This window comes from Dipodomys spectabilis, unplaced genomic scaffold (assembly GCF_019054845.1).
Source record: "Dipodomys spectabilis isolate Male_0828 unplaced genomic scaffold, ASM1905484v1 ptg000119l, whole genome shotgun sequence".
NCBI lineage: Eukaryota > Metazoa > Chordata > Mammalia > Rodentia > Heteromyidae > Dipodomys > Dipodomys spectabilis.
In genome coordinates this window covers 719638-742761 of record NW_024870796.1, presented here as the reverse complement: position 1 = coordinate 742761, position 23124 = coordinate 719638, and the positions used below count along the sequence as shown (strand labels likewise).

The following is a 23124-nucleotide window of genomic DNA, read 5'->3' as shown; positions in this document are numbered from 1 at the left end:
TACCACTTGAGCTACAGCTCCATTTCTGGCTCTGTGGTGCTTGGCTGGAAATAAGTTTCAGGGACTGTCCTGCTTGGGCTGATTTTGAACTCAACTGAAATCCTCAGATCTCAGGCTTCTGAGTAGCTAGGATTACAGGTGAGAACCACCAGCACCCAGCTTCCTCTGCTATTTTTTTTGGCCAGTCCTGGGGCTTGAACTCAGGGCCTGGGCACTGGCCTTAAGACTCTTCAGCTCAAGGCTAGCACTCTACCACTTGAGCCACAGCGCCACTTCCGGCTTTTTCTGTGTATGTGGCACTGAGGAATCGAACCCAGGGCTTCATGTATGCTATGCAAGCGCTCTACCACTGAGCCACACTTTCAGCCCATTCTATTTTTTAAACCTATGGCAGGTGGGCCGGCGGTGTGGGGGGCTGGGAGGGGGGGGCAGGGGGAGGTCTCCCAGTAGGCCTCAGGGTCTTTCTGGGGTCACAGAAATGGAAATGTCTAAAACTTCCCGGTGGATTGGTTGTACAAGTTCACATCTACTAGAGTCAGACTTGGACTTGAACGCAGGCCGGGCTCGGGGCTGTCACAGCCCCAGGCCTTGGCGGGGCCGCAGGAAGGCGCAGCAGGCGGCGCTGGCTCTTTCGTTCAGGGATTTATTAAGGCATCGAGCACGGTGTGATTTTTAGCCAACTGACGGGAATACACGGGTGTGGGGGGGGACGAGGGCCTGAGGGACGCGTCGTCCACGCCACGCCACGTCACGGGGGGGGGGGGGTGGCTGGGGGTCAGGTGCGCGGGCCCTGCCTGCAGCCGACATTTCCCGCCCTCCTTGCTCAGGAGGCCCAGGCGCCGGGCTCCCCCGAGCATCTGGAAGGTTCTGTCACTCTGAGGCCCGAAAAGCACGTTATCTTGCCGCCTGGTGCCCGGGGTCGGGGCTCAGGCTGGGGCCGGCGCCCGGGAGGCGCGGGGCGCGGGGCGCGGGGCGGATCTCAGCCCCGCGGGGCCCTGGGCTCGGCTCCGGGCGGGCTCGCAGCCTCCGGCCCGCAGGCCCCGGAGGCCCCCACCGCTCGGAGCTCACACGGAGACCCCGGGCTGCTCCTGGTCGCTGGAGGCGCTGAACTGCCTCTCCACCGTCTTCTGCTCCTTGATCTTGAGCCCCAGGTCCACCCGCTTCTCAAAGAAGGTGACCAGCGCCGCCTCGGTCAGCACGGACGCCAGGATCTGCTCGAAGGAGATGCACCAGTCGGCGTCCACGGCGCCCCCGGGGCGCGGCCGGGGCGCGGCGGCGGCGGCGGCGGCGGGGCTGCGGGCCTCCCCGCCCGGCGGCCCCGCGTCCTCCTCCGCCAGGTCCTCGCACTGCAGGGAGCCCGCGCTGACCACCGAGTAGGAAGACATGGACAGGTCGTCTTTGGCTTCGTCGTCGGACGGGAGCTGGGACGGCGAGCCCTGGCCCTCGCCCCGGCCCCGCTCGGCCACCGGCTGGCTCTCCTGGGCCACTTTGCCCCCGTGGGTGTCCCCGCCGGCCTTGGCCTGGGGGTCCCCCGCGGCGGGCGGCTGCCGCTCGGGCGTGGAGTCCGGCTGGGGCCCGGGCGGCGGCGGCGGCGGCTCCTCGTCGTCCTCCGCGCCGGCCCCGGCCCCGGCCCCCGCCAGGCCCTGGCCGCGGGGCCCCTCCCGGGGGGGCTTCCGGCTGGCCGGGCCCGAGAACCTCTTGCCCACCTCGCCGATGCGGAGGAGGAGGCTGGCCACCGTGGCGATGGCGTGGTACAGCTCCTGCTCGGCGGGGTCCTCGCTGAACATGTTGTACAGCGTCTTGCACAGCTCGATGAACTGCTCCTGGGCGGAGGGAGGGCGGGCGGAGGCTCGCGGGTCCGTCCCCTCCCGGCCCCCGAGGCCCCGGGGTGACCCGCGGGCTCCGGCCCGGCCTACCTGGTTCATTTTAGGCAGATCCTTAATCGTCTCCTTCTGAGCCTCCTTCTCCTTGGCCCACACCCGCAGGTAGTGGCGGTAGTCGGGCGGGCTGGTCCCCTTCTCTGACAGGGAAGAGCAGGTGCTGGTGGCCGAGGGCTCCCCCACCGTCTGGGAGGGGGTGCAGTGAACCAGCGGTGACCCTGGGATCCCTCCTGTACCTCCTCTTTTTTCTTGGATGTCCTCATTTGCACAGCCTTCTTGCTCTTCCTGTGATAGTGCTTCTGGGCAATGAGAGAAGCCAAGAGAACCAGTGCGGAAATCCCCCCACCACAAACCCCGCCCGGCCCCCTGCGCCGCTGCCCCTGGTAAGGGAGAGCTAGTCATTTCTTCAAAGCAAAGCTCACTGCCAGGGGACAAGCTCACACACAGAAACAGAGCAACAAGATGCCCTGAATCACTTCCCACTACAAAAAATACACTGCTTCAAACCAACTGGACTAGGGGCTGGACTCAGGACTTCCTGCTTGCTGAGACCACCGCCAGGGGTTCTACCACCTGAGACACACCGCCAGCACTTTTTATTAAAAAAACAAACAAACAAACGTTTTAAGACAGGCTCTTACAATAGGACAAAGTAAACGACTCAAGAAACAAAGGATCTCCACTCAGTTTGCCTATCATTTTTTTTTTGGGGGTCCGGTTGTGGGGCCTGAACTCTGGGCCTGGGTGCTGTCCCTCAGCTCTTCAGCTCAAGGCTAGCGCTCTACCACTTGAGCCACAGCGCCACTTCCGGCTTTTTTTTTTTTTTTAATGCTTATGTGGTGCTGAGGAATTGAACCCAGGGCCTCAAGCATGCAAGGCAAGCGCTCTACCACTGAGCCACCTTCCCAGCCCTTGCCTATCATCTCTGACTCCATGTTCTTGGCCACATATGTGGTATATATACGTGCACACCTAAGGGAAGCCAGGAGGGCACAGAATTGGAGGGAAACGGGAAAACATACAACAGAGGGGCCATCAGCTGCACTGCACACCGATGAAAACTAAGCAAGCAGTGATGGGAGGGAGGGAGGGAGGGAGGGAGGGAGAGAGGGAGGGAGGGAGAGAGGGAGGGAGGGAGAGAGGGAGAGAGGGAGAGAGGGAGAGAGGGAGGGAGGGAGAGAGGGAGGGAGGGAATGCGAGGGAGAGAGGGAGAGAGGGAGGGAGGGAGGGAATGCGAGGGAGAGAGGGAACAGCTAACACTAAGCAAAAGGAAAGAAACATACATATCACTCAATGTGGAAGAAATGGTTGTACTGTCAAAGCTCATAGAACTCACAAATATTATAGACCATGGTAATGACAATTTGCCTTGTGAAGATTAAAATGTGTTTGTGACTTTAAGTATCACTATCTCACAATACTGTGAAATTTCTGAAATTTATGTAGTCAATCTCAATAAAAACAATTATTTTTTAAAAAAGATAGGCTCTTGCTTTTCCCCCTAGGCCAAACACCAAACTGTGATCTTATTTATGTCTCCCATTAGCTGGGCTCACATGACCTTTTTGCCCTGGTTGGCCTCAAACCACCATCCTCTCCATTTCTACCTTCCAAGTAACTAGGATTACAGGGTGAGCCATCCTCCTAGGTCATGCAGTGTTTAAGTGAATGAGGATGCACATTATGGGCAATAGCCTGAGGGTAAATGAACGGTGTCACTTCTGCTGAGAAGTCACGCAGATCAGTCCCACCTGTGCTGCTAGCTGGACCCCAAGTACATCTTCTGACTGTCCTGGGCACCCTGGTGCACCCTGGGTCTTTCGTTTGTTTTTCGGGTGAGTTCTTTGGTGTATATCGTGCATGAGAAAATATAATGCTTTTACTCTGTCTTTTTTTTGAAACAGGGTTTTGTTACACAGCCCAAGTGGCCTCAAACGCTTGTCCTGCCTGCCTCAGCCTTCTGAGGGCTAGGATTACACAGGTGTGCACCACCACACGCTTGGCTATTTTATTTGTACCTTTATTTTTTGGTCGGTGGTGGGCTTTGAACTCTAGGCCTGAGCGCTGTCCCTCAGCTCTTCAGTTCAAGGCTAGCACTCTACCACTTGAGCTACAGCACCACTTCCTGTTTTCTGGTGGTTTATTGAAGATAAAGAGTTTCACAGACTTTCCTGCCCGGGCTGGCTTTGAACTGTGATCCTCAGATCTCAGCCTCCTGAGTAGCCAGGATTACAGTCGTGAGCCAATGGCGCCTGGCTTTTTTTTATTTTTTAAACAACGCTAAGGTAGACTCTAGGGAAGCATTCAACCACTGAACCCTAACCCCCCCCCACCCCACCCCAGCCCCACGGTCACGGCCACATTTGTAGGTTGCTTTTTTCTTTTTTTTTTTTTAATATATTTTTGGGTCCGGTCATGGGTCCTGAACTCTGGGCCTGGGCGCTGTCCCTCAGCTCTTCAGCTCAAGGCTAGCGCTCTACCACTTGAGCCACAGCGCCACTTCTGTTTTTTTTCTTTTTGCTTATGTGGTGCTGAGGAATCGAACCCAGGGCTTCAGGCATGCAATGCAAGCGCTCTACCACTGAGCCAACTTCCCGGCCCCACATTTGTAGGTTTATCACAGTGATGACCTAGCCTGGCGGATCCCAGGGCCTACAGCGTCCCTCCCCGGCTCAGAGGTTCCCAAGGAGCTGTGTTTTTCCTTTTGTCTGTTCTAGGGATTGAATTCAGGGCCTTGTTGCTATCACCCAGCTTTCTTACTTGGCTGGCACTGTACCACTTGAACCTGGCTTTTTTTTTTTTTTGGCTAATTAATTGGAAATGGAGTCGAGAAGACTTTGCCCGGTCTGGTTTTGAGTCACGATCCTCCAGATCTCAGTCTTCTGAGTAGTCAGGATGAAGGGCATGAGTCACTGGGACCCAGCCAGCCTTTTTATGATTTTTTTTTGTCAGTTGTGTGGCAGGGTCCTTCTACATAGTTTCTGGGCCTCCAAGGGTTGGGAGGATGAAGCCGGGGTCAGGAAAGCACCCACCCAGCGGGGACTGACCTTGAACCTCCCAGGGCAGGAAAAGATCCAGATCTGAGGCCAGAGGAGATGCTGGGGCGGCAGAGGAGGTGCAGAGGGCAGAGAGAAGAGAAGCCGAGGTCCGAGGAGACAGAGATGCAGAGAAACAGGAATTGAGAACACGCGCAGGGACCAAGTCGGCCCAGGAACCGCGGGCGGGGCCTTCTGGGGAGCACCCCTTTGAGGCATGCTCCCTGAGCCCAAGCACCTGGCTGGCCACCTACGGGGCCCCCTGGGGAGCTGGGGGGTGCGGTGGCAGGGTGGCTCACCCTCTGAGGAGCTGTCCTCCGTGAAGTAATGTGTGGCCTCCAGCGCTGACTCGGCCTCCTCTGGGCTGAGAGCTGTTTGAAGAGGCAGAAAGGTGAGCGCCACAGAAGGCAGTGTGACCCTTGCTCGGAGCAGACCCGGAGTCCCGACAGAGGTCTCCACCAGGCCCAGCGCCACAGATGATGATGCCTGGTAACAGGCCGGGCTGGACTGCTCAGAGAGAGCCTCTGGCCTCGGCCTCCTCAGGGCTGTTACACGCTCTGTGCCTGCCTGCGTCTGTTTCCTCCCGAGGAAATGGCAGAACCTTCCTTAGTGGATTCTGCAAGTGGCCATCCTCACCTAGAAGGCTGAGCACTGGCCACCCCCAGCGGGAGCTGGCTGCAGGGGCGTCTCTCTGGTCTGTGAAGTTCCCCCCCCCCCTCCCCGGGCCTTACCCCTCCCTAGGCCTGGGCTTGAACTCTGGGCCTGGGCACTATCCCTCAGCTCTTCAGCTCAAGGCGAGCGCTCTACCACTTGAGCCACAGCACCACCTCCAATTTTTTTCTGAGTGGTTTACTGGAGCTAAAAGTCTCATGGACTTTCCTGCCCGGGCTGGCTTTGAACCTCGATCCTCAGAGCTCAGCCTCCTGAGTAGCTAGGGTTACAGGCGTGAGCCACCGGCTCAACAGGAAATCTTCTGTCCACAGTGGCCAGTAGGCTGCAGCACCTCTGAGGGACTGGTGCCTTGAGGCCGCGTGACAGGATGCTCGGGTGGCTTTGGTTTGCCCCAGGCTGACACTCTGGGGACAAACAGGAGCCCTTGAGAAACTCATGAATGCAGTGACTCCGTTTCCCACAGGCCTCTCCACTCGTGTTCTCCTTCCTGGCCCCAGCGTCTGGGGTGTGGCCGGCTCTGCTGCACAGATGCGACTCTCCGCATCCCTTCCCTGCCACGGCCCAGTGCTCGACCTGGGCTCCGGAACTTTGCTCCCTGCGCCTCCATACCGGACTAGGGGGCTTCCATGTGGCTGCTTCAGGGCCCAACCATCCTACAGAGGCCTGAGCCTCCGCACCCCTAGATGCTAACCTCCAACCCTGGAGTGGAGGCCAAGGCTCACCTGGGGGCAGGTGCAGCTTGTAGAGCACCTTGAGCTTCTCGGTGAGGTCCCCGTGGTACATCCCGCCTGTGGGGCAGGGCAGGGCGGAGGGGCGCTGGCAAGAGGGCTCCAAAACCCAGCACTCCCTCCCCCCCAGTTCCAGTGGGAGGCTTCCCGGCTGGGTTGCCTGATGAGCCTTAGGCCTCTTGCTTTCCCAGGACCCTGCTCTGGGGGCAGCAGCCCTGGACTGAGGGATGGAGGGCAGCCCCTCGTGGGTCAACCGCTCTCTCCTCGCCACGGGCCAAGGGCTCGCGGCCCCTGTGCTGGCTGCCGCAGGACAGGCGTCTGGCTAGCGCCTGCCAAGCCTCCTGGCAGGCTGGAGAGGCACTCACTCATCCCTGTCACGAACTCCTTGAAGTTGATCAGCGAGTCCTTGTTTTGGTCCAGGAGCCGGAACATGCGGCCCGCCAGCACGGGCAGGTGGGAGCCGCACGCCCAGGGCGTCAGGCTGGCGAAGAGGTCTCGGAACTGGCTGGCGTCGATCCTGTACTGCTCCAGGTAGGGCAGGCTGGGGTCCCGGCGGACTGCGGCAGGGCGGCCACTGCCCCAGTACTGGCTCGCCAGGTGCTTGGCCTGCAGGGGACAGAGGCCCGTGAGACGGCCTCTTGGGCTGGGCCGGAAGCGGTGCATTCCTACACCTTTCAGTTCAGCGCTGGATGCATTTCTGTGTAAGTTGACTTGAATGGACTTTCTTTTCTTTTTGGTGGTATCAGTACTGGGGCTTAAACTCAGGGCCTCGGTGCTGTCCCTAAGCTCTTGTGCTCAAGGCTAGCACTCTAGCCACTGGTGGCCAGCCTTACTGCCAGCTTTTTAGTGGTTCATTGGAGATAATAATCTTTAATTTTCTTGCTTAGGCTGGCTTAGAACCTCAATCTTCAGATCTCAGCCTCCTCAGTAGTTAAGATTGTTAAGATTACAGGTGTGAGCCGGGCACTGGTGGCTCACACCTGTAATTCTAGCTGCTCAGGAGGCTGAGATCTGGGGCTCATAGTTCAAAACCAGCACAGGCAGAAAAGTCCATGAGATTCCAGATTCTTATCTCCAATTAATCACAAGAAAACCAGAAGTGGAGCTGTGGCTCAAAGTGGTAGAGCGCTAGCCTTGATCACTCTCAAGGGACAGCACCCAGGCCAAGTTCAAGCCCTACAACTGACAACAAATTAAAAATAAAAAAAATACAGGTATGAGTCACCAGCGACTGGCTTTGAATGGATTTTCTACTCTTTACTCTGTGTGTGCGCGCACACACGTGTGCGTGTGCACACACATGCATGGGTCCCCATACTGGAGTTTGAGCCCAGGCCCAGAGTTCAAGCCCCACAACCAACAATAACAAGAACAACAACAACGAAGTTTCACAGACTTTCCTGTCCAGGCTGGCTTTGAACCGTCATCCTCAGACCTCAGCCTTGTGAGTAGCTAGGATGACAGGTGTGAGCCACCGGCGCCTGGCGTTCACTTTGCTTTTTTGTTCATGGTTGGATCTGCCACATGAGCTGGTTAATCGGAGGCAGAGTCTCACAGACTTTTCTTCCTGAGTAGCTAGGAGCCACCTAGCAGTAGCTGGTTGGGCCTGAGCCCAACCTCAAAAGAGTTCCATCTAAACTCTAAGACTCAACTGTACCACATGTGCTACAATTGATCATGCTTTAAAGTATATTTTTCCTTTGGAAGGAAATTGGGGGTGAGAATGGGTTCAGGGGACTAGGATGGGGTGCTGGTCCCACCCTCACTCCCGGCTGTACCTTAAACACCATGTAAAGGTCCTCCAGCTCTTCAATTGAGAAACCAATGTCCCCGGGTATGGCTCGGACCTGGAAGGGAGAGACACAGCTGCACGGGCAGACCCCAGGCTCCTGCTACGGAAGAGACAGGCGCAGACTCCGCAGGACTCAAGTGGAAGGGGAAGGCATCAAGGAGCTTCTCGGTGTCATGGTGGCCCTGCCCCGGAGATGGGTTGGCCCCATTCAGAAGAGTGGGTGCAGCCTCACCACTGGCTGCATTAGCTCCCACGCCCTGAGCCCCTTCCTGGGAGGGTGGGAGTTGGAAGAGGCAGCTTTGGGAGACTCTCTCTTAAAGGCCCAGTCAGGGATGAGGGTGGGGATGGCTGATCATTTAGCTTCTGCTATCTGGATAGCTGTCAGGCCCAGTACTGGCTTTCTGGAAGAGTCCTAGAATCTGCCAGTCAGGGCTCTCTTCACTTCAATTAGCTCATCACTTCCCATTGCTGTGAATGCTGCGCCCTTGGAGGGGGTGGGAATACACAGGCAAACCAAGTTGTCCCATCTTTGTAGGGGCAGAGACCGTGAGCAGGTCCTGCAGCACGCGGCGGCGAGGGTGGCCTGGCCAGCAGAGGTTCTGGTAGAGGTGTGTGGTGGCAGAAAAACTGATGACACTCCCCAAGGTAGGGAATGTATGGCAAGGCTGGGCTGGGAATGGGGTGGGAAAGACACTTCCTACCAACCAGCTATGAGCAGAAGGAAGTGGCCAGCTTCTGCCCGATCTAGTCAAATCCCCACTCCTGATTCCGGTCCCTCCTGGCATCCTAGCCATGACACAGGTGCCAAGACAGCACAAGGGACAGGGAGCACATGGGGATCTGTGCCCGTCCAGAAAGGGGCTGGAGACACAGCAGCCCCGCTGAGCCAGCCCTGAGACCCCGCCTTGCTCCGCCTGTGCCCATACCACACTCCTCTTGGCTGTGTCCTCCAAGGACTGGATCACTTTCAGCCTCTGCTTAAACCGCATTTGCTCGATGTCGTCGGCCCTCAGGCTGCTGAACTTCTGTGGGCCAAAGAAGAATGGGTGAGGCCCAGGGCCCAGGTCAGAGACCCTCCACCGGGGCCCTCTTGTGGCCATCAGAGGAAGGGGCCTGGCCAAAACAACACGACTAGAGGCCAACCTCATAGGACACTTTGAGGAGGTCAAAGATGTCCACTTGGGCAGGAGGGTCGTCTCCGCTGGTCAACAGGGCATGGAGGTGTGGAATAGGAGGAGAAATGCTCTGCTTATTCACCACATTATCCAGGTACCTGTGAAGATTACAGACAGAAGTCGAGACCCCCACCCACTCACCCAGGAATCTCACCTGCAGCTCTGAGACTGTGCTGGGGCGGGGAGAGCTCCAGGAGGGCAGGGCCCCTGGCAAGCTGAGCTCCGTCCCTCTCCCATTAGAGGCCTGAGCCCAGGGAGGGGCCTCCCCAGGCCTCTGTTGAAGTAGCTGGGGTGAAGGCAAAGGCTGGATCTCAGGGGCAATCTATGAGAGCCGGGCTGTAGGGAGGAGGCAGAGATCGGGGTGAGCGCAAGCCTTCCTCACTAGCAGCTGGTTATGGGCTCACTTTGCTGCTCTGGCGAGTCTGGTGCAAGCACCCACTGGCGGGGGGTGTGGGGGGGAGTAGCAGTGCTCAGCCTGGCAGGGGACAAGCAGGGCAGCTTGGCGGAGTAAGAGAGGGCCAGCACTGCCCAGACTGACTGGATCTGATCGCACATCTAAGCAATGGCTCCTGCCCGGTGAGGCAGGTGCCCTTGCCCGCCAAAGGGTTCCCACCACAGGTGCCCTCTCCCGCCCGTGGTGTGTCTCTGGGCCCAGCTCCAGGCTGGTGCTGGGTGGGCATGGTCACTGGAGGGCGGGCGAGGGGTGGGCTCTGCCGCCAGCCCCTGCGGCGTGAGAAGGCCAGCAGTCACCTGCCCAGCACAGTCATGGCCTCGCCCTCGTCACTGCAGCCCAGCAGCTGCTCCATGTTGGCGTCCAGCACGGCCAAGGCCACCTGCAGGATCACCTTGATGCCCTCGTAGAAGAAGCAGTCGACGATGACCACGGCGCTCTCGAAGGGCATGACGCTGAGGAAGAGGGTCAGGAACCAGGAGAGCGAGATGCTGGAGATCACCCCCAGATCCTGCATCTTCTCGGACAGCCGGGGCAGGAGGTCTCTGGTGAGCTCTTCAAAGATGCCTTGGTCCACCAGGGCTCCTGTGGTGGAGACAGGAGGCCAAATGTAGCCCTCCCTGAGGCCTCAGCCAGGCCTCTCTATGTGGAGCCCTACAGTCTGGGGTCAGGGAGCCCCAACTTGCCAGTTCTACTTATAGAGGGCTGAAGGAAGGGGTGTGTAGGGGGGAGGGGAAAGATCAAGATGCACTGCACTCATAATCTGACTTGCTGCAGTGAAACCCTTTTGTGAATTTACTCAAAAAGTAAAATCACAGTGGGCTGGGAAGGTGGCCTAGTGGTAGAGTGCTTGCCTAGCATGCATGAAGCCCTGGGTTCCATTCTTCAGTACCACATACACAGAAGAGGCCAGAAGTGGCGCTGTGGCTCAAGTGGTAGAGTGCTAGCCTTGAGCAAAAGCAGCTCAGGCCCAGGCCCTGAGTGCAAGCCCCAGGACTGGCAAAGAAAAACAAAAACCCAACACCAGTGTGGGCTGAGGCAGACGCTGGCTGGGTGGGGCGGGGCCTGGGCTGGCTCACCACTGTCTGGCTGTGATCATTTCTCAGCTTTCTAATTGTAAGGCGGGAGGCTGCAGGATGGCTGGAAGTGCTTGGCACGGAGGCTGGCTAGAGAGAGGCGCTAGCCCACAGGGAGCCAGCAGCCTGGACACTCACCCACCACTCTGGTGTTGTAGTAGTCGGGCAGCATGCGCTCGCAGAGGGCCACCAGCAGCCAGAAGGCTTCCTCCTCACTGCCGTAGAGCAGGAGCACTGAGGTCACGATGTTCATCGCCTGCAGACACGGCGAGGAGAAAGGGTCACACTGCTGTCCACCCAGTCAAGCTGTTTCCTCCCCACACAGAGGCCGGCCCGCCCTTCCGGAGGGCCCAGCATCCCGCAGTGACAAACTACTCCTGCCCAATGTGGGAATTTACCAAGAGACAAATTACAGGTAATCCATTGGACAGAAACAGTGGGAGAGCTCTTCACCCTGGGTCAGAAGGCTGGGGAAGCGCTCCCCTTTAGCGTGAGTGAATAACACTTCCGTGGGGTGGAGCACAATGAAGCGGTGACAGAGCTGCTGGGAAAGGGATGTGTGGGGCTAGGTGCTGCACAAGGCTGCAGAGGAACGGCGAGCGGCCTCAGCTGCTCATAGCTTCCAAGTTGGCAAGCCACTTTTAAAATCTATTTCCAGTGGGCACAGTGTCCCCCCTCCCCCCCCATGACTTGGTAACACACGTGAGTGGGACCTGGTTTCCTAGAAAACCAGATACAAGTCAAGGCCAACAGAAAGCCATTTGACCTGGCCGGGAAGATGTCAACTACATTTAATGACCGAAGAAGCTGCCAGAATTGCAGATCAAAACTACCGCCAGATCCGCACCATCGTGAAATACCTGCATGTCTGTAAAAACTAACATAACGGGGTGGTGGTGGTGGTGGTGGTGGAAAGGATGGTGGGGGGAGTATGGGAAGGGATGGGAAGGGGAAACAAAGAGGACGCAACAATGCTTGATAAGAAATGAACTCAAGCCAAGCACTGGTGGCTCACGCCTGTCATCCTAGCTATTCAGGAGGCTGAGATCTGAGGATCGTGGTTCAAAGCCAGCCCAGGCAGAAAAGTCTGTGAGACTCTTTTTTTTTTTGTCGGTCGTGGGGCTTGAACTCTGGGCCTGGGAGCTGTCCCTCAGCTCTTCAGCTCAAGGCAAGCACTCTACCACTTGAGCTACAGCGCCACTTCCAGTTTTCTGGTGGTTTTATTGGAGATAGGAGTCTCACGGTCTCTCCTGCCCGGACTAGCTTTGAACCGCGATCCTCAGATCTCAGCCTCCTGAGTAGCTAGGATTACAGGCGTGAGCCACCAGCGCCCGGCTCACAACTCCACTTTTAAGAAGTACCTAGGCAGAGGTTGCCAGGGGCTGGTGGGCGGGAATGGAGAGTTACTGTTTAATGGGAGCATCTCGCTTAGGGAAGATGCTGGAAGTTCCGTGGCTGACAGTGTGTGATGGCTGTCCAACAGTGTGAATGCCACTGAACTTGGTAAAAATCAACTGCTGCTAAGACTCAGGCTGGATGCACACAGAAGCTAACTTAATACATAGCCCAGGGCTGACGGGAGGAATGAATGCAGTTTGTAAACGATGTCTTCTGCGGTCAGCTGTGCGAGGTCACCACACAGGCCCAGGCTGCAGGCCCTGCTCCTGGGAGTTCCTGGGTTTCTGCTGGGCCACTTTACCTGGCAATAGCCGATGGTGGGGTTTCGGAAAGCATAGGCGGTGAGAACCCGCCGGAGGGCGGCGATGCCCAGCTCGTTCTGGAAGGCAGGGTGCTCGGGCATGGAGCGATGGAGGTCGCGCTCGATCTCCTCCGTGGCCAGGCTGTACTTCCCAGTGGACTTCTCCACCAGCTCAGCGTAGTAGCCGGGATGGGTCACCATCTCGTTCCAGGCCCCTAGGGAGACACAGTGCCGTTCTCTCTCTTCTTCCTCCCACCACAGGGGAGGCAGGAACAGGGGAGACGGGAGACAGGAACGCCCCCCAGAGGAGAGGTGCACTTGGCTCTGTGATGGGGGTGAGGCAGAAGCTCCCTAGGAGCGGCCATTCCATCCGAGCTCAGTGGCAGACTTGCCCCCGTCACACGCGGAGAGACGCGCTACGGTGTTGACACTGAGAGCCTGTCTTGAGGAAAGAAGGCATCACGCGGAGCTTCTGTCCTCCCACTGCAGGCAGATGAGTGCCTCCTACCCACAGTGCCCTCCCTGATACCTGCTCGTTTGGACTGGGGTCCCCTACACAGCTGAGGTCCCCGTGCCCTGCTCTGGCGAGGGGCTGACACCCTGCCCTTTCTGGTGACTTCAGGAGGTAGCTCGGAGCTGATGCAAGAGCCCATGAGAACATTTCTTAGGTCTGGTCAAGGATCAGATCCAGGCCTTGGGCATGCCAACCACACAGTGCACTATGCAGCTGCACACCCTGCTCAGCAGACAGCCTTGGGGTGAAAGTCGAGGCTGGGATCATGGGCCATGCTCACCAGAGAAGAGGAGCCAAAGCTCTCCTCGGAGACTCTCAGGGATGCCCTTCAGGACCAGCTCCCGCGTTTTGGCCGTGCGGTACATGCACATGCCACGCCCGTACTCGAAGAAGTGGATGTTCCATGATTCCTCTTTCATCTTCTCCTTGGCCTGGGGGAAAAGGAAAGCATGGACATAGGGAGGCTGAAGACTGCCTGAGTGCTGAGGCCAACTGACAAAACTCTCTCCGGCTCTGTGCAAGGCGAGAGGCTCCTGTGCAAATCATCTGGAGCGCTGCCAGCAAGCTTGCATGTCAAAGCAATTACGAGACACGGGCAAGCCGGGCTCCAGTGGCTCACGCCGGTAATCCTAGCTACTCAGCAGGCTGCGATCTGAGGATCGAAGTTCAAAGCCAGCCCTGTGAGACTCTTAGCTCCAATAAACCACTCAAAAAAAATTGGAAGTGGTGCTGTGGCTCAAATGGTAGAGTGCTAGCCTTGAGCTGAAGAGCTGAGAAATAGTGCCCAGGCCCAGAGTTCAAGCCCCATGACTGACCAAACAACAACAACAACAACGTCAAACACTACCACCAACAAAAAGACACAGGCAAAGCCCAGGCTGCACCTGCCCACCCTACTACAGTCGGAAGATGAGCTTGGCACCAGCAGCAGGCTCTTCTCTTCAGAGGTCCACAGCCCCTCCTGAGGGGCTGCCCGGGTCAGGCAGAGTGGCTGTCCCCGCAAGAGTGCCAGGTCCACCTCATGCTGCCAGTGCGACCCAGGAGGGCACAAACCCAGAGGCGGCTCCAGCCTTCCTTCCAGGACTCAGCTCTGTGCTCTTGCAGCTGAAAGCCTCTGCCCCTGGCTTACCCCCTTGGCTCCAAGGTCCTCCATGGGTGAGTTCTTCTGGAAGACTTTCAGCAGGCCCTGGGAAGCAGTTGGCACTTCCTGAGCACTGACGCTTGGCTGGCTGCCGAGGGGAGAGGACGGGCTGGTGGGCAGTTCTGACACTTCCTGAGGAGCTGGGAGAGACTAGAAAATAAAACGGGAGGGAATGCACCCAACAACTTGTGCTGTGTAAGGGGATGCGCTGGTGACTCACACCTATAATCCCTGCTACGCAGGAGGCTGAGATCTGAGGAGTGAGGTCAGAAGCCAGCCTGGGCAGGAAAGTTCCATGAGACTCTTATCTCTAATTAACCATCAAAAAATAAAACAAAAGTGGAGGTATGGCTCAAGCGGTAGAGTGCCAGCCTTGAGTTAAAAAAGTAAGCAAGAATGTGAGGACCTAAATTCAAAGCGCACTACACACACACACACACACACACACACACACACACACACACACGCACGCGCGCGCGTACCAGAGGGTGTGAGAATGTGCAGAGGTTATATACAAATACTACTATGACACTTTATATGAGGGACTTGAGTGTCCTGGACTTGGGGATCAAAGGGGGTTCCTAGAAGTCATTCCCAAGGTTACCCAGGCACAGCGATACAATTACTTGGAGATATTAAGTGGTAAGTCTGTTCTATAATAATGGTAGGCCTCAACACTGTGGCCCTTGCTCAGTGTAGAAGTTGATCAAGGAACTTTATGGATGGTGTAGCCATGGTTTCTCATGGAGAATGGGCCTTGCAGTGGGCTGGAAAAGAGTGAGAAGGGCCTGGTGCTGGTGGCTCATGCCTGTAATCTTGGCCATTGAGGAGGCCGAGATCTAAGGATCGCAGTTTGAAGCCCATCTGGGCAGGAAAATCCATGAAACTCTTATCTCCCATTAACCACCAAAGAAAGTCAGAAGCGGAGCAAAAAAGCTCTGAAACAATGCCCAGGTCCTATGTTCAAGCCCCGGGACCAGCACCAAAATAACTAAATAAAAGAGAAGGATGTGGGAAGGGGTGGGTGGGACGGGAGTGGGGGAGGAGTGAGTAGGAGGTGGTGTGCGTGGGAGCATGGGGCTGGGCTCAGAGTTCACCCCGCCCTCGAGCTCTTTCCAGCTTCCACTTTGGATTCAGCACACCAACAGTGGCAGGGAGGAAAATGACTGCAGCAGCTCGGCCCACATCCCTCCCCAGTTGTTCCCCAGGGCCCTCCCTCCCCTCCCTCACCTCTGGGGGAGGATCCACAACACTGGATTTCCTCCCTCCGATGCTGCTGCCCGGCTGCTTGGATGGTGTTTTCTGGAGGAAGTCGGAGATCCTCTGAACTAAGAAGTCACGGTCTTTCAGGTTGGCAAACAGGAAGGTCATTTTGCTCTTGGTGCTGATGGACAGAGGGCTGGGCAGGACGCTGGAGCTGTCCGCTTTCTCAACAATGGTCACCTGAGAAGGTTAAAGCAGTCTCCTGTGCCTTTGCATCTTGGGATGTAAGTCTGGGGGTGCTTGTGACCGTGAGGGGACTAGGGCTGTCCTCTGACAGTGCAGAGTGGCCCCACTAGATCCACATCCTGGGGCTACCTCTTCTGTGCAGCCTAGGGTGAGGCGCTGGTGCATCTCAGTCTCTTTTCACCTGTTGCTAGGGATGAGCTTGGATGGTCCTTGCAGGGCCTTGCCGAGGCTAAGGCTGTACAATGTGCAGCAGGCCACCTGCTGGCTCATCCAAGGCCCACCAGCGACTCCTGTCCCGAGTCCCTCATGTAAGGAGCTCATTTCAGGGGCATTCCCTCATAGCTGGTCCCGAAGCTCGGTCAGTGAGTAGGAGAGGTTGAGGGACACAGCACAGGTTTGAAGTGGGCAGCTCTGCGGAGCCTGGCCTAGCGGAGTGGAGGCAATGGATACACACGCCACTAGACTGTGCCTGTGGAGAGGCAGTGATTGAGCCGCACCTGGTTCAGCTGAGGAAACTGCTGAGGAGCTGGGGGAGAGCTGGCGACAGAGGCACGAACCACTGGGAGTGAGAATGGCTGGAGAGAGGAAGTTTCTAGAAGCTGGGACAGATGGAGCGTCCTCCACAGGGCGGGATGTGTGTATGTGTGGGTAATGTGAGCAGGTACAGCACTTACTGTGGTGTGTACATGTGAATTCATGAATACACGTGTGCAACTCCATATGACACTGTGTGATGTGGTATGCACATGTGAATGTGTGTACATATGCATGTAGAAGTCTATGTGTATGGTGTGTGTAATGTGTGTATTTGCATGTGGATGGACGCAGGTTTGTGTGGTGTGTATGTGTGAAAGGAGGTCTATGTGTAGCCCGTGTGTATGTGTGTGTGCATGTGTGGGGAGGTGTGTGTACGGTGTAGGTATGGAGTGTGTACTCCGTGTGACTGTGTGTGCCCGGCAGGATGCATGTGTGAGTGTGAGCATGGCTCTCCACAGCCTCACAGGTTACAGGGAGGCACTTGGGGATTCTTTTGACCACAAGAAGACGCTGGAGGAACTACGCAGGGTGACACTATGCTCTATTTTATTTTTTTTGGTGGTAGGGCCTCACACTTGCTTATCTGGCACACTACCACTTGAGCCATGTCTCTAGGCCACCTTCTTGCTGGTTAATTGGAGAGGAGTCTTGTGGACATTTCTGCCTGGGTTGGCTGTGAACTGCAATCCTCCAGACCTCAGACTCCTGAGTATCTACAATTATAAGCATACGCCCCCTGCGTCCGGCTTCTGGCTGACATTCAGAATCTTGCTTACTATTGTGGAGATGGGTCGTAAAGGGGTCAGGTGGGATTTGGATTCCTGAGGTGGCCTGCTTTGTCTTAGGTGGTAGGCCCGGGGAGGGAGGCCGAGCTCTGGAGAGAGGGCTGACAGGATGTCTATGGTCAGGATGCGGAATCAAGGATGACTCCGCCTCCACCTGGGCAGATGGCAGGGCCCAAATTCCATGGGGAGCACAGAACATGTGACTGGAAGGGATAGCCAAGGCCCACTAGGCTCACTCAGCTGCTGAGTGAACGGATGCCTGGGCGGGACAGGAGGGGCAGGTGCCCCTAGATCAGCCTCCAAGTTGACCAACTGCAGAGCTGGACCACAGAGCACGGGCCTGCTCACTGAGCTGTCTGAGCCCCCGCGGCTGGAGTGGGATGCTTACCTCCCTCAGGGGTATGATGAGGTGGCACGCGTCCTCCTCCTTGCTGGCAAAGCAGATGTAGTTGTTGGAGATGAACATCTGCCCAGGGATGTGCAGCTTGTTGAATGGCGTCCACAGGGTGCAGCCCGTGTGGCCGTCCAACCGCTCATCTTGGGGTAGCCGGAATGTGGCTCTGTAGCACTCATTCTTGGCGCGGGCATCCAGGTCTCTGAGGAAACAGTGGGAACCAGGTGGACAGGAGTCAGGGGTCCACACACTTCTAGGAGCCCATGTTTTAGACTTCCAGCAAGCAAGCTGCATCTGGGGATTTTACAGTTCAAGAAAAGATGCAATTTTAAATGACTAAGAAAAATGAGGGCTATTCCTAAGGCCGGCAGTGAAGTGGATGCATGTAACGTGTCGATAACTTGACCGATTCAAAACGAGGACCAGCAGTGATCTGCCCTCAGGTACTGAATGGCAGCCAGTGTGCACAGCTCCCACGCTGCCAACCCCACCCTGACATCCAGCAGGCATGAGCGGGGCTAAATCTGAACCGTGTGGTAGCCACTGCTTAACCAAAATACTTATGCATGTCTCATGTCTGTGGGAGATGACCTGTGACCACTGCGTCCTTGATGGTTCAACCATATAAACAGCTTCCCTTCTCCCAAAGAAACTCCTGCCTCCTAGGGCTGCCAATGCCCTGACCAGGGCCTAAAATCCATGCCCCCATCTGGCAGTGCTGGGCACCACCACGGTCCAGACCTGATTTTTTTTTTTCTGGAAGGTTCTGAAGACCATTGTCACTGCATCAGGAGTGACAGCCTTCTGGACCAGAGGTGCACTGTGGGCCCAGAGGAAGGTCTGTGAGTGCAATCCAGGAAACAGCCTGGCTGGAAGGTCTCTGAACACAGTATGAATACAGCTGTGTCTTGTCTGCCCTGGTTGAGGGGCCCAGCGCACTTCTGAGGTCTTGGCTATACTTGTGGGTTTCCCATGAGGCTACCATCTTGGGGCTTAAACAGCAGTGACCAGGAGGGACTGGCCACCACCATGCAATTCCATCTACCGCTCCCACAAGCAGAGGGGCGATGACCTCAGCTTGCACACAGCCTGTCTCCTCCTTACTGCTGGCTTCAGACCTGAGGTCGTGGCCTGTGGCTGCCGGGGGCCCCCAGAGGTCCATCACAGTACGATGGAGATGTGCACCCCGTGTCCAGATTCACTGAAGCCTTCCAGATGCAGTACCTGGAGACCTCGGAGCACTCTGACGGAGAGCTCACACCCAGAAGGACCTCTACCACTTGTGCGGTAGGGACGGTCAGAGTATCTTCCACCCTAGGGCCGTGAGGGAGGCCTTCCTCCACATCAGCGATCACTAGTGCCTCCAATGCACTACTGCGATGCTCTGTTTTCTGGCCGCTGCCTCAGGTGGGGGCCTACGAAGGCTGGACATGAGACATTCTCCAGGCCTACATGTCCTGCCACGTGTCAGCCAGGGTCAGGGGATCTGGCTCCAGTCCCCTGCCAGGTGGACAACCTACCGCTTCAGAGCTGAGATGTTCCTGTGTGGCCGGATGGGCCTGGGCAGGGCCTTGTCCTCCAGGAAGCCCTCGCTGTCTAGCAGCTGCCGCATGGCCAGGTTGGCCAGTTGTTCCATGAGCTTGAAGGTCTCGCCGATGTTGAGGAACATGGAGAAGAAGAGCTCCCGGTCGCGGGTGTCCACACGGATGCTCTCAGGGAAGAGCAGAGTGGCATTCTTCTCTAGCCGAATGACGTCCACCCACTGAACCACGAGGCTCACTGGAGGCCGGTGGGGAAAGATGCACCACCCATCAGTCTGGCAGCACGAGGGTCCTGACTTCCACCACACCCAGGACCTACCTGGAGTGCCCGCCTCTAGGACGCCATTTATGGACCCGCCTGGTGACTGAGTGACTATGCTGGGTCGTGCTTCATAAGGAGGGGCTAGGCGATTGGTGTCTCAGCCGCCGCCCTGACCAACTCTACTGGATCTGTGTGCCCCCAAAATGGCTGGGGGTGTAGGGAACAAATGCTCAGGGTTTGAACCAGGTGGGGCCCTGGCCCCAAAGTGCCCCACTGAGTGGGAGCTCTCTGATAGGTGAACCGAGTGACAACATCTGAGCAGGAGGGTGAGGGGAGTCTGCACAGGAGCGCGGAGGGAGCCCGGCTTGGGGAAGGGGGATGATGTCTGACTACCGGAAGCGCTAGAGGCCGCAGTGCTTTCCGAGGGAGGAACTGCAGTGGGGGGAGCAGGTGCTAGGGCAGCCTGCAGGAGCAGGAGGTCAGGAGTGGCCCATGCTCGGAGCACTGCATCACTAGAAGCACTTGACAAAGATGTGTGCTCTGGGAAACTCCAACTCTGACATAAACCAGGAGGCCAGGAAGGAAGGCTACTATGTTTGAATCTCACTAGTGGGCATGAGAAGAGTCCCTCAAGAGCAGACAGATGCCTGGGTGTTCCTGGGCTGTGCAGGTTGCACATGGGCTTTGGGGAGACCCCTCTGGGAGCTAGTGCGGACGTGGTATCTGGGGACCCACCAGGAAGGCTGGCAGTGTGGAGAGGCAATGCTGCTCTAGTGGCAGGGTCAAGGGAAGGAGCAAGGGAGGAGCTGGGGGTGGAGGGGGCTCACCTTCTTTTCCCAGCAGGAAGGAGTAGAAGCACAGGTGGTTGACGGTCAGGTAGAGCCAGCCCTGCCTGGGCACGCGGCCCTTCCAGTAGCTGCAGGAGTAGTAGTTGACCAGCTTCTCGCCCTCCGGCATCCCGAACTGCTTCCTCATCTTCAGCTCTGCCTCTTTGAACTTTCCAGGGTCCTCATCTCCCTGGGGTTGCAGGTTCTTGTTCTCTTCTGCAATGATGCCCTGGGGGGCGGGGGTGGAGGGAACCATGAGATCTAGGCTCAACAGGGCTTGTTCCTGGGTGGGTCAAAGGGAGGAGCAGAGGCCTGGGGAACTCCGGGCAGTGGTTCTGGGAAAGGAAATGCCCCGCTCTGGCTCTGCTGGTTTTCGGACAAGACACATGAGTGACAGAGCTGCCTGTGACTGAGCACGGTCCTGAAATGCCTGCGGGTACTGGTACCACTGGCTCTGGGCAGCTACTTTTTCAAATAGACGTCTTAATTTCAGGTAAAATCGTTCTAACATATAATCCATAAGAATGGTAAAAAAAAATGCAAATACACACTAAGCACCCTAATTTGAACATGCACAAATTCCAGTTTCTCCTGAATCTGACACTTTTCCAGCGCTATGGACTGCAGTCAAAATGTAAAGTGACCTCAGTATATATAAAACATGAATGAATTCTGTGCATAGGATTTTGTCTCATTCTCAAGCCTGGCGCTGGTGGCTCACGCCTGTAATCCTAGCTACGCAGGAGGCTGAGATCTGAGGATCGCGGTTCAAAGCCAGCCTGGGCAGATAAGTGAAATTCTTATCTCCAATAAACCACCAGAAAACCGAAGTGGCACTGTAGCTCAAGTGGCAGAGTGCTTGCCTTGAGCTGAAGAGCTGAGGGACAGCGCCCAGGCCCAGAGTTCAAGACCCAGGACTGACAAAAAAAAAAAAAGGTAAGTCAAGAATGTGCAAATAATTCAAAAGCCTATGGTAATCCCCACTCCTAAACACTGGTCTCAAGCTTTCTGGGATGAAGAATATTCACGTGTAGCAGGACTATGTATTTGGTGGAAAGGGGCTCTCCCTCCTGCCTTCTGTGTTTTCTTTCCTAATTTCCCTCCAGATGCACGCACACTTGTGCATGTCTATGGGAAAACTGTTATTTCCTCCTTTCTCTGCCCAAATGGAGTTCTCCGTGGCCCTGTTCTGTTCTCTTTTTCTCACTGTATCTTGGAAGATGCTCTGCCCTGACCCCGCCCCCCTGCCCTCCGCTGGGAGTCCCGCCTCCTGTGCCACCCTGGACCCCACTCCTTCTGTGGCTGGTATTTCCATGGGGCACTCACAGGCTTCACCGTGCACAGAGCCACGCCCAACCCCACGACGGCATCCATGCTTTTATGAGAGAGACGAGCGCTCACGTGAGATCTCACCTCGTGAGATCCTCATCGTTTCACGGAGTAGCAGGGACGCCCTCACTTCAGACCTCCAGAACTATGGGCTGAATAAATCTCTTATTCTTTATCCACCCTTAGACTGGACCTCCACAATGGTGAGCCAAGATAGACACCTCATTAGACAATGGAAAGCTGGCCCACAGCGCCCTGCCTGCAGAAAGCCACGGCGGCCCCAGGCAGCGGGCACTGAGCCAGCCCTTGCTAAAAACCAGGCCCAAGGCAGGTGGCTGTCACGAGCAGTACTGCCCGCAGGCCACTTTTCTGGGTGTCCAGGGGTAGCGGCAGTGCCCTCGCCTCCTCCTCCCCCACTCCCTCCACCGCACCTGGGAGACTGGTGAGTGGGGAGCAGAGGAGCAGACTACAGCCCACGCTGCACATCCCCCCCACAATCCTCCCAAGACTCCCCGGCCTCAGCCTTCAGACCACGCAGCTGCTTCTTGGGAGCACTGGTCTCAGGGATGGGCTTAGTCAGCCCATAGGGTTGAAGACAGAAGGCAGCTATAAAGATAGTAAAGCGATTTGAAATGGCTGATTTTAAATACGCAGAGTGCATATTCACGGTTTTGGTTTCTTTCCCAGCCTCAATTTGAAGATGTTATGTTGTGTGGAAGGCCAAGGATACTGCCTCCCCAATGCTCAAAACCTAGCAACAGGCAACCTTACACAGCAAAGGGGGCTTTGCGGATGTGGTTACAAGATTGGACTGTGAGGTTAGAGGACTCCGGATCATCTGGTGACCCTCATGAGACCACAAGTGTCCTTATAAACAGGGAGGGAAGAGGACAGAGTCACAAGAGATGACAGGAGGGGAGCAGGAGAGAATGGCAGACTTGAAGAGGGTTTGCTGTTGGCACTGAAGAGGAAGGAGAGCTAAGAACCAAGTATGAAAAGTGGCCTTTAAGAAGCTAGGAAAAGCCATGTGCCCGTGGCCAACATCTGTAATCCTAGCTACTCAGAAGGCTGAGATCTAAGGATCTTGGTTTGAAGCCAGTCAGGGCAGAAAAATCCCTGTGAAACTCATCTCCAATTAGCCACTCAAAAACTGGAAGTGGAGCTGTGGCTCAAAGTGGCAGAGCGCTAGCTTTGAGCAGAACTCAAGGAGAGCACCCCAGGCCCTGAGTTCCAGCCCCATGACCAACAACAACAAAAAAGAAGCTGGGAAAGGAAACAGGTTCTCCTTAGAGCTTCTAGAAGTAATACAACCCAACCAACACCCTGATTTCAGTCCAATTAGACTTCTGACCTCAGACACTGTAAGAGTAATTTCTAGGAGGTAATAGGGATCAAACCCAGGGCCGTGAACATGCTAGGCAAACACTCTCATCAAGCTAAACCTCCAGCCTCATTTGTATTGTTTGAAGCCACCAATGTGTATGGCAATAGTAACTGGAACTAGTATATCACACATCGGTCTAAAAAAGTTGCCACCGGAACTACACAGCTTAGAAGCTGCTGTGGCATTCTCTCTCACATTAAAAACAACAAAAAAAACCACAACACTTTATCCTATTTAGTAGACTGAGATATGAGGATTGTAGTTTGAAGCCAGCCTAGGCAGAAAAGTCTGAGAGATTCTATCTCCAGTTAACCAGCAAAATGCTAGACAGGGGCATGGCTCAAGTGGAAAAGCACCAGCTGTGGTAAATAAAGCTGATTAAAAGCATGAAGCTCTGAGTTCAGATCCCAGAACCTTCTTCAATAAAGAAAGAAAAAAAAACAGAGAAGAAAG

At 56.1% G+C, this 23124-nt stretch overlaps 1 protein-coding gene across 5 annotated transcripts in view; it reads right to left on the bottom strand.

Moving 5' to 3' along the window:
* Positions 1 to 466: 466 nt before the first annotated feature.
* Positions 467 to 23124, bottom strand: part of Tbc1d9b (TBC1 domain family member 9B) — a 38686-nt gene continuing 16028 nt past the window's right edge. Inside the window, exons 4-22 of one of the 5 annotated variants that reach the window (XM_042688790.1) lie at positions 19959 to 20187; positions 18849 to 19107; positions 17323 to 17530; positions 15394 to 15606; positions 14152 to 14313; positions 13303 to 13453; positions 12509 to 12723; positions 10948 to 11065; positions 10033 to 10318; positions 9251 to 9380; positions 9034 to 9132; positions 8094 to 8162; positions 6677 to 6921; positions 6310 to 6371; positions 5215 to 5286; positions 4928 to 4978; positions 2117 to 2179; positions 1917 to 2020; positions 630 to 1823 (exon numbers count right to left, since the gene is read on the bottom strand). In XM_042688790.1, the coding sequence (XP_042544724.1) occupies positions 1065 to 1823; positions 1917 to 2020; positions 2117 to 2179; positions 4928 to 4978; positions 5215 to 5286; positions 6310 to 6371; positions 6677 to 6921; positions 8094 to 8162; positions 9034 to 9132; positions 9251 to 9380; positions 10033 to 10318; positions 10948 to 11065; positions 12509 to 12723; positions 13303 to 13453; positions 14152 to 14313; positions 15394 to 15606; positions 17323 to 17530; positions 18849 to 19107; positions 19959 to 20187 (3495 nt within the window). In that variant the 3' untranslated portion in view covers positions 630 to 1064. Of the gene's footprint in view, positions 571 to 629; positions 1824 to 1916; positions 2021 to 2116; positions 2180 to 4927; positions 4979 to 5214; positions 5287 to 6309; positions 6376 to 6676; positions 6922 to 8093; positions 8163 to 9033; positions 9133 to 9250; positions 9381 to 10032; positions 10319 to 10947; positions 11066 to 12508; positions 12724 to 13302; positions 13454 to 14151; positions 14314 to 15393; positions 15607 to 17322; positions 17531 to 18848; positions 19108 to 19958; positions 20188 to 23124 lie in introns of those variants that run through there. The other 4 variants (XM_042688789.1, XM_042688791.1, XM_042688792.1 and 1 more) reach the window with 4 other exon arrangements.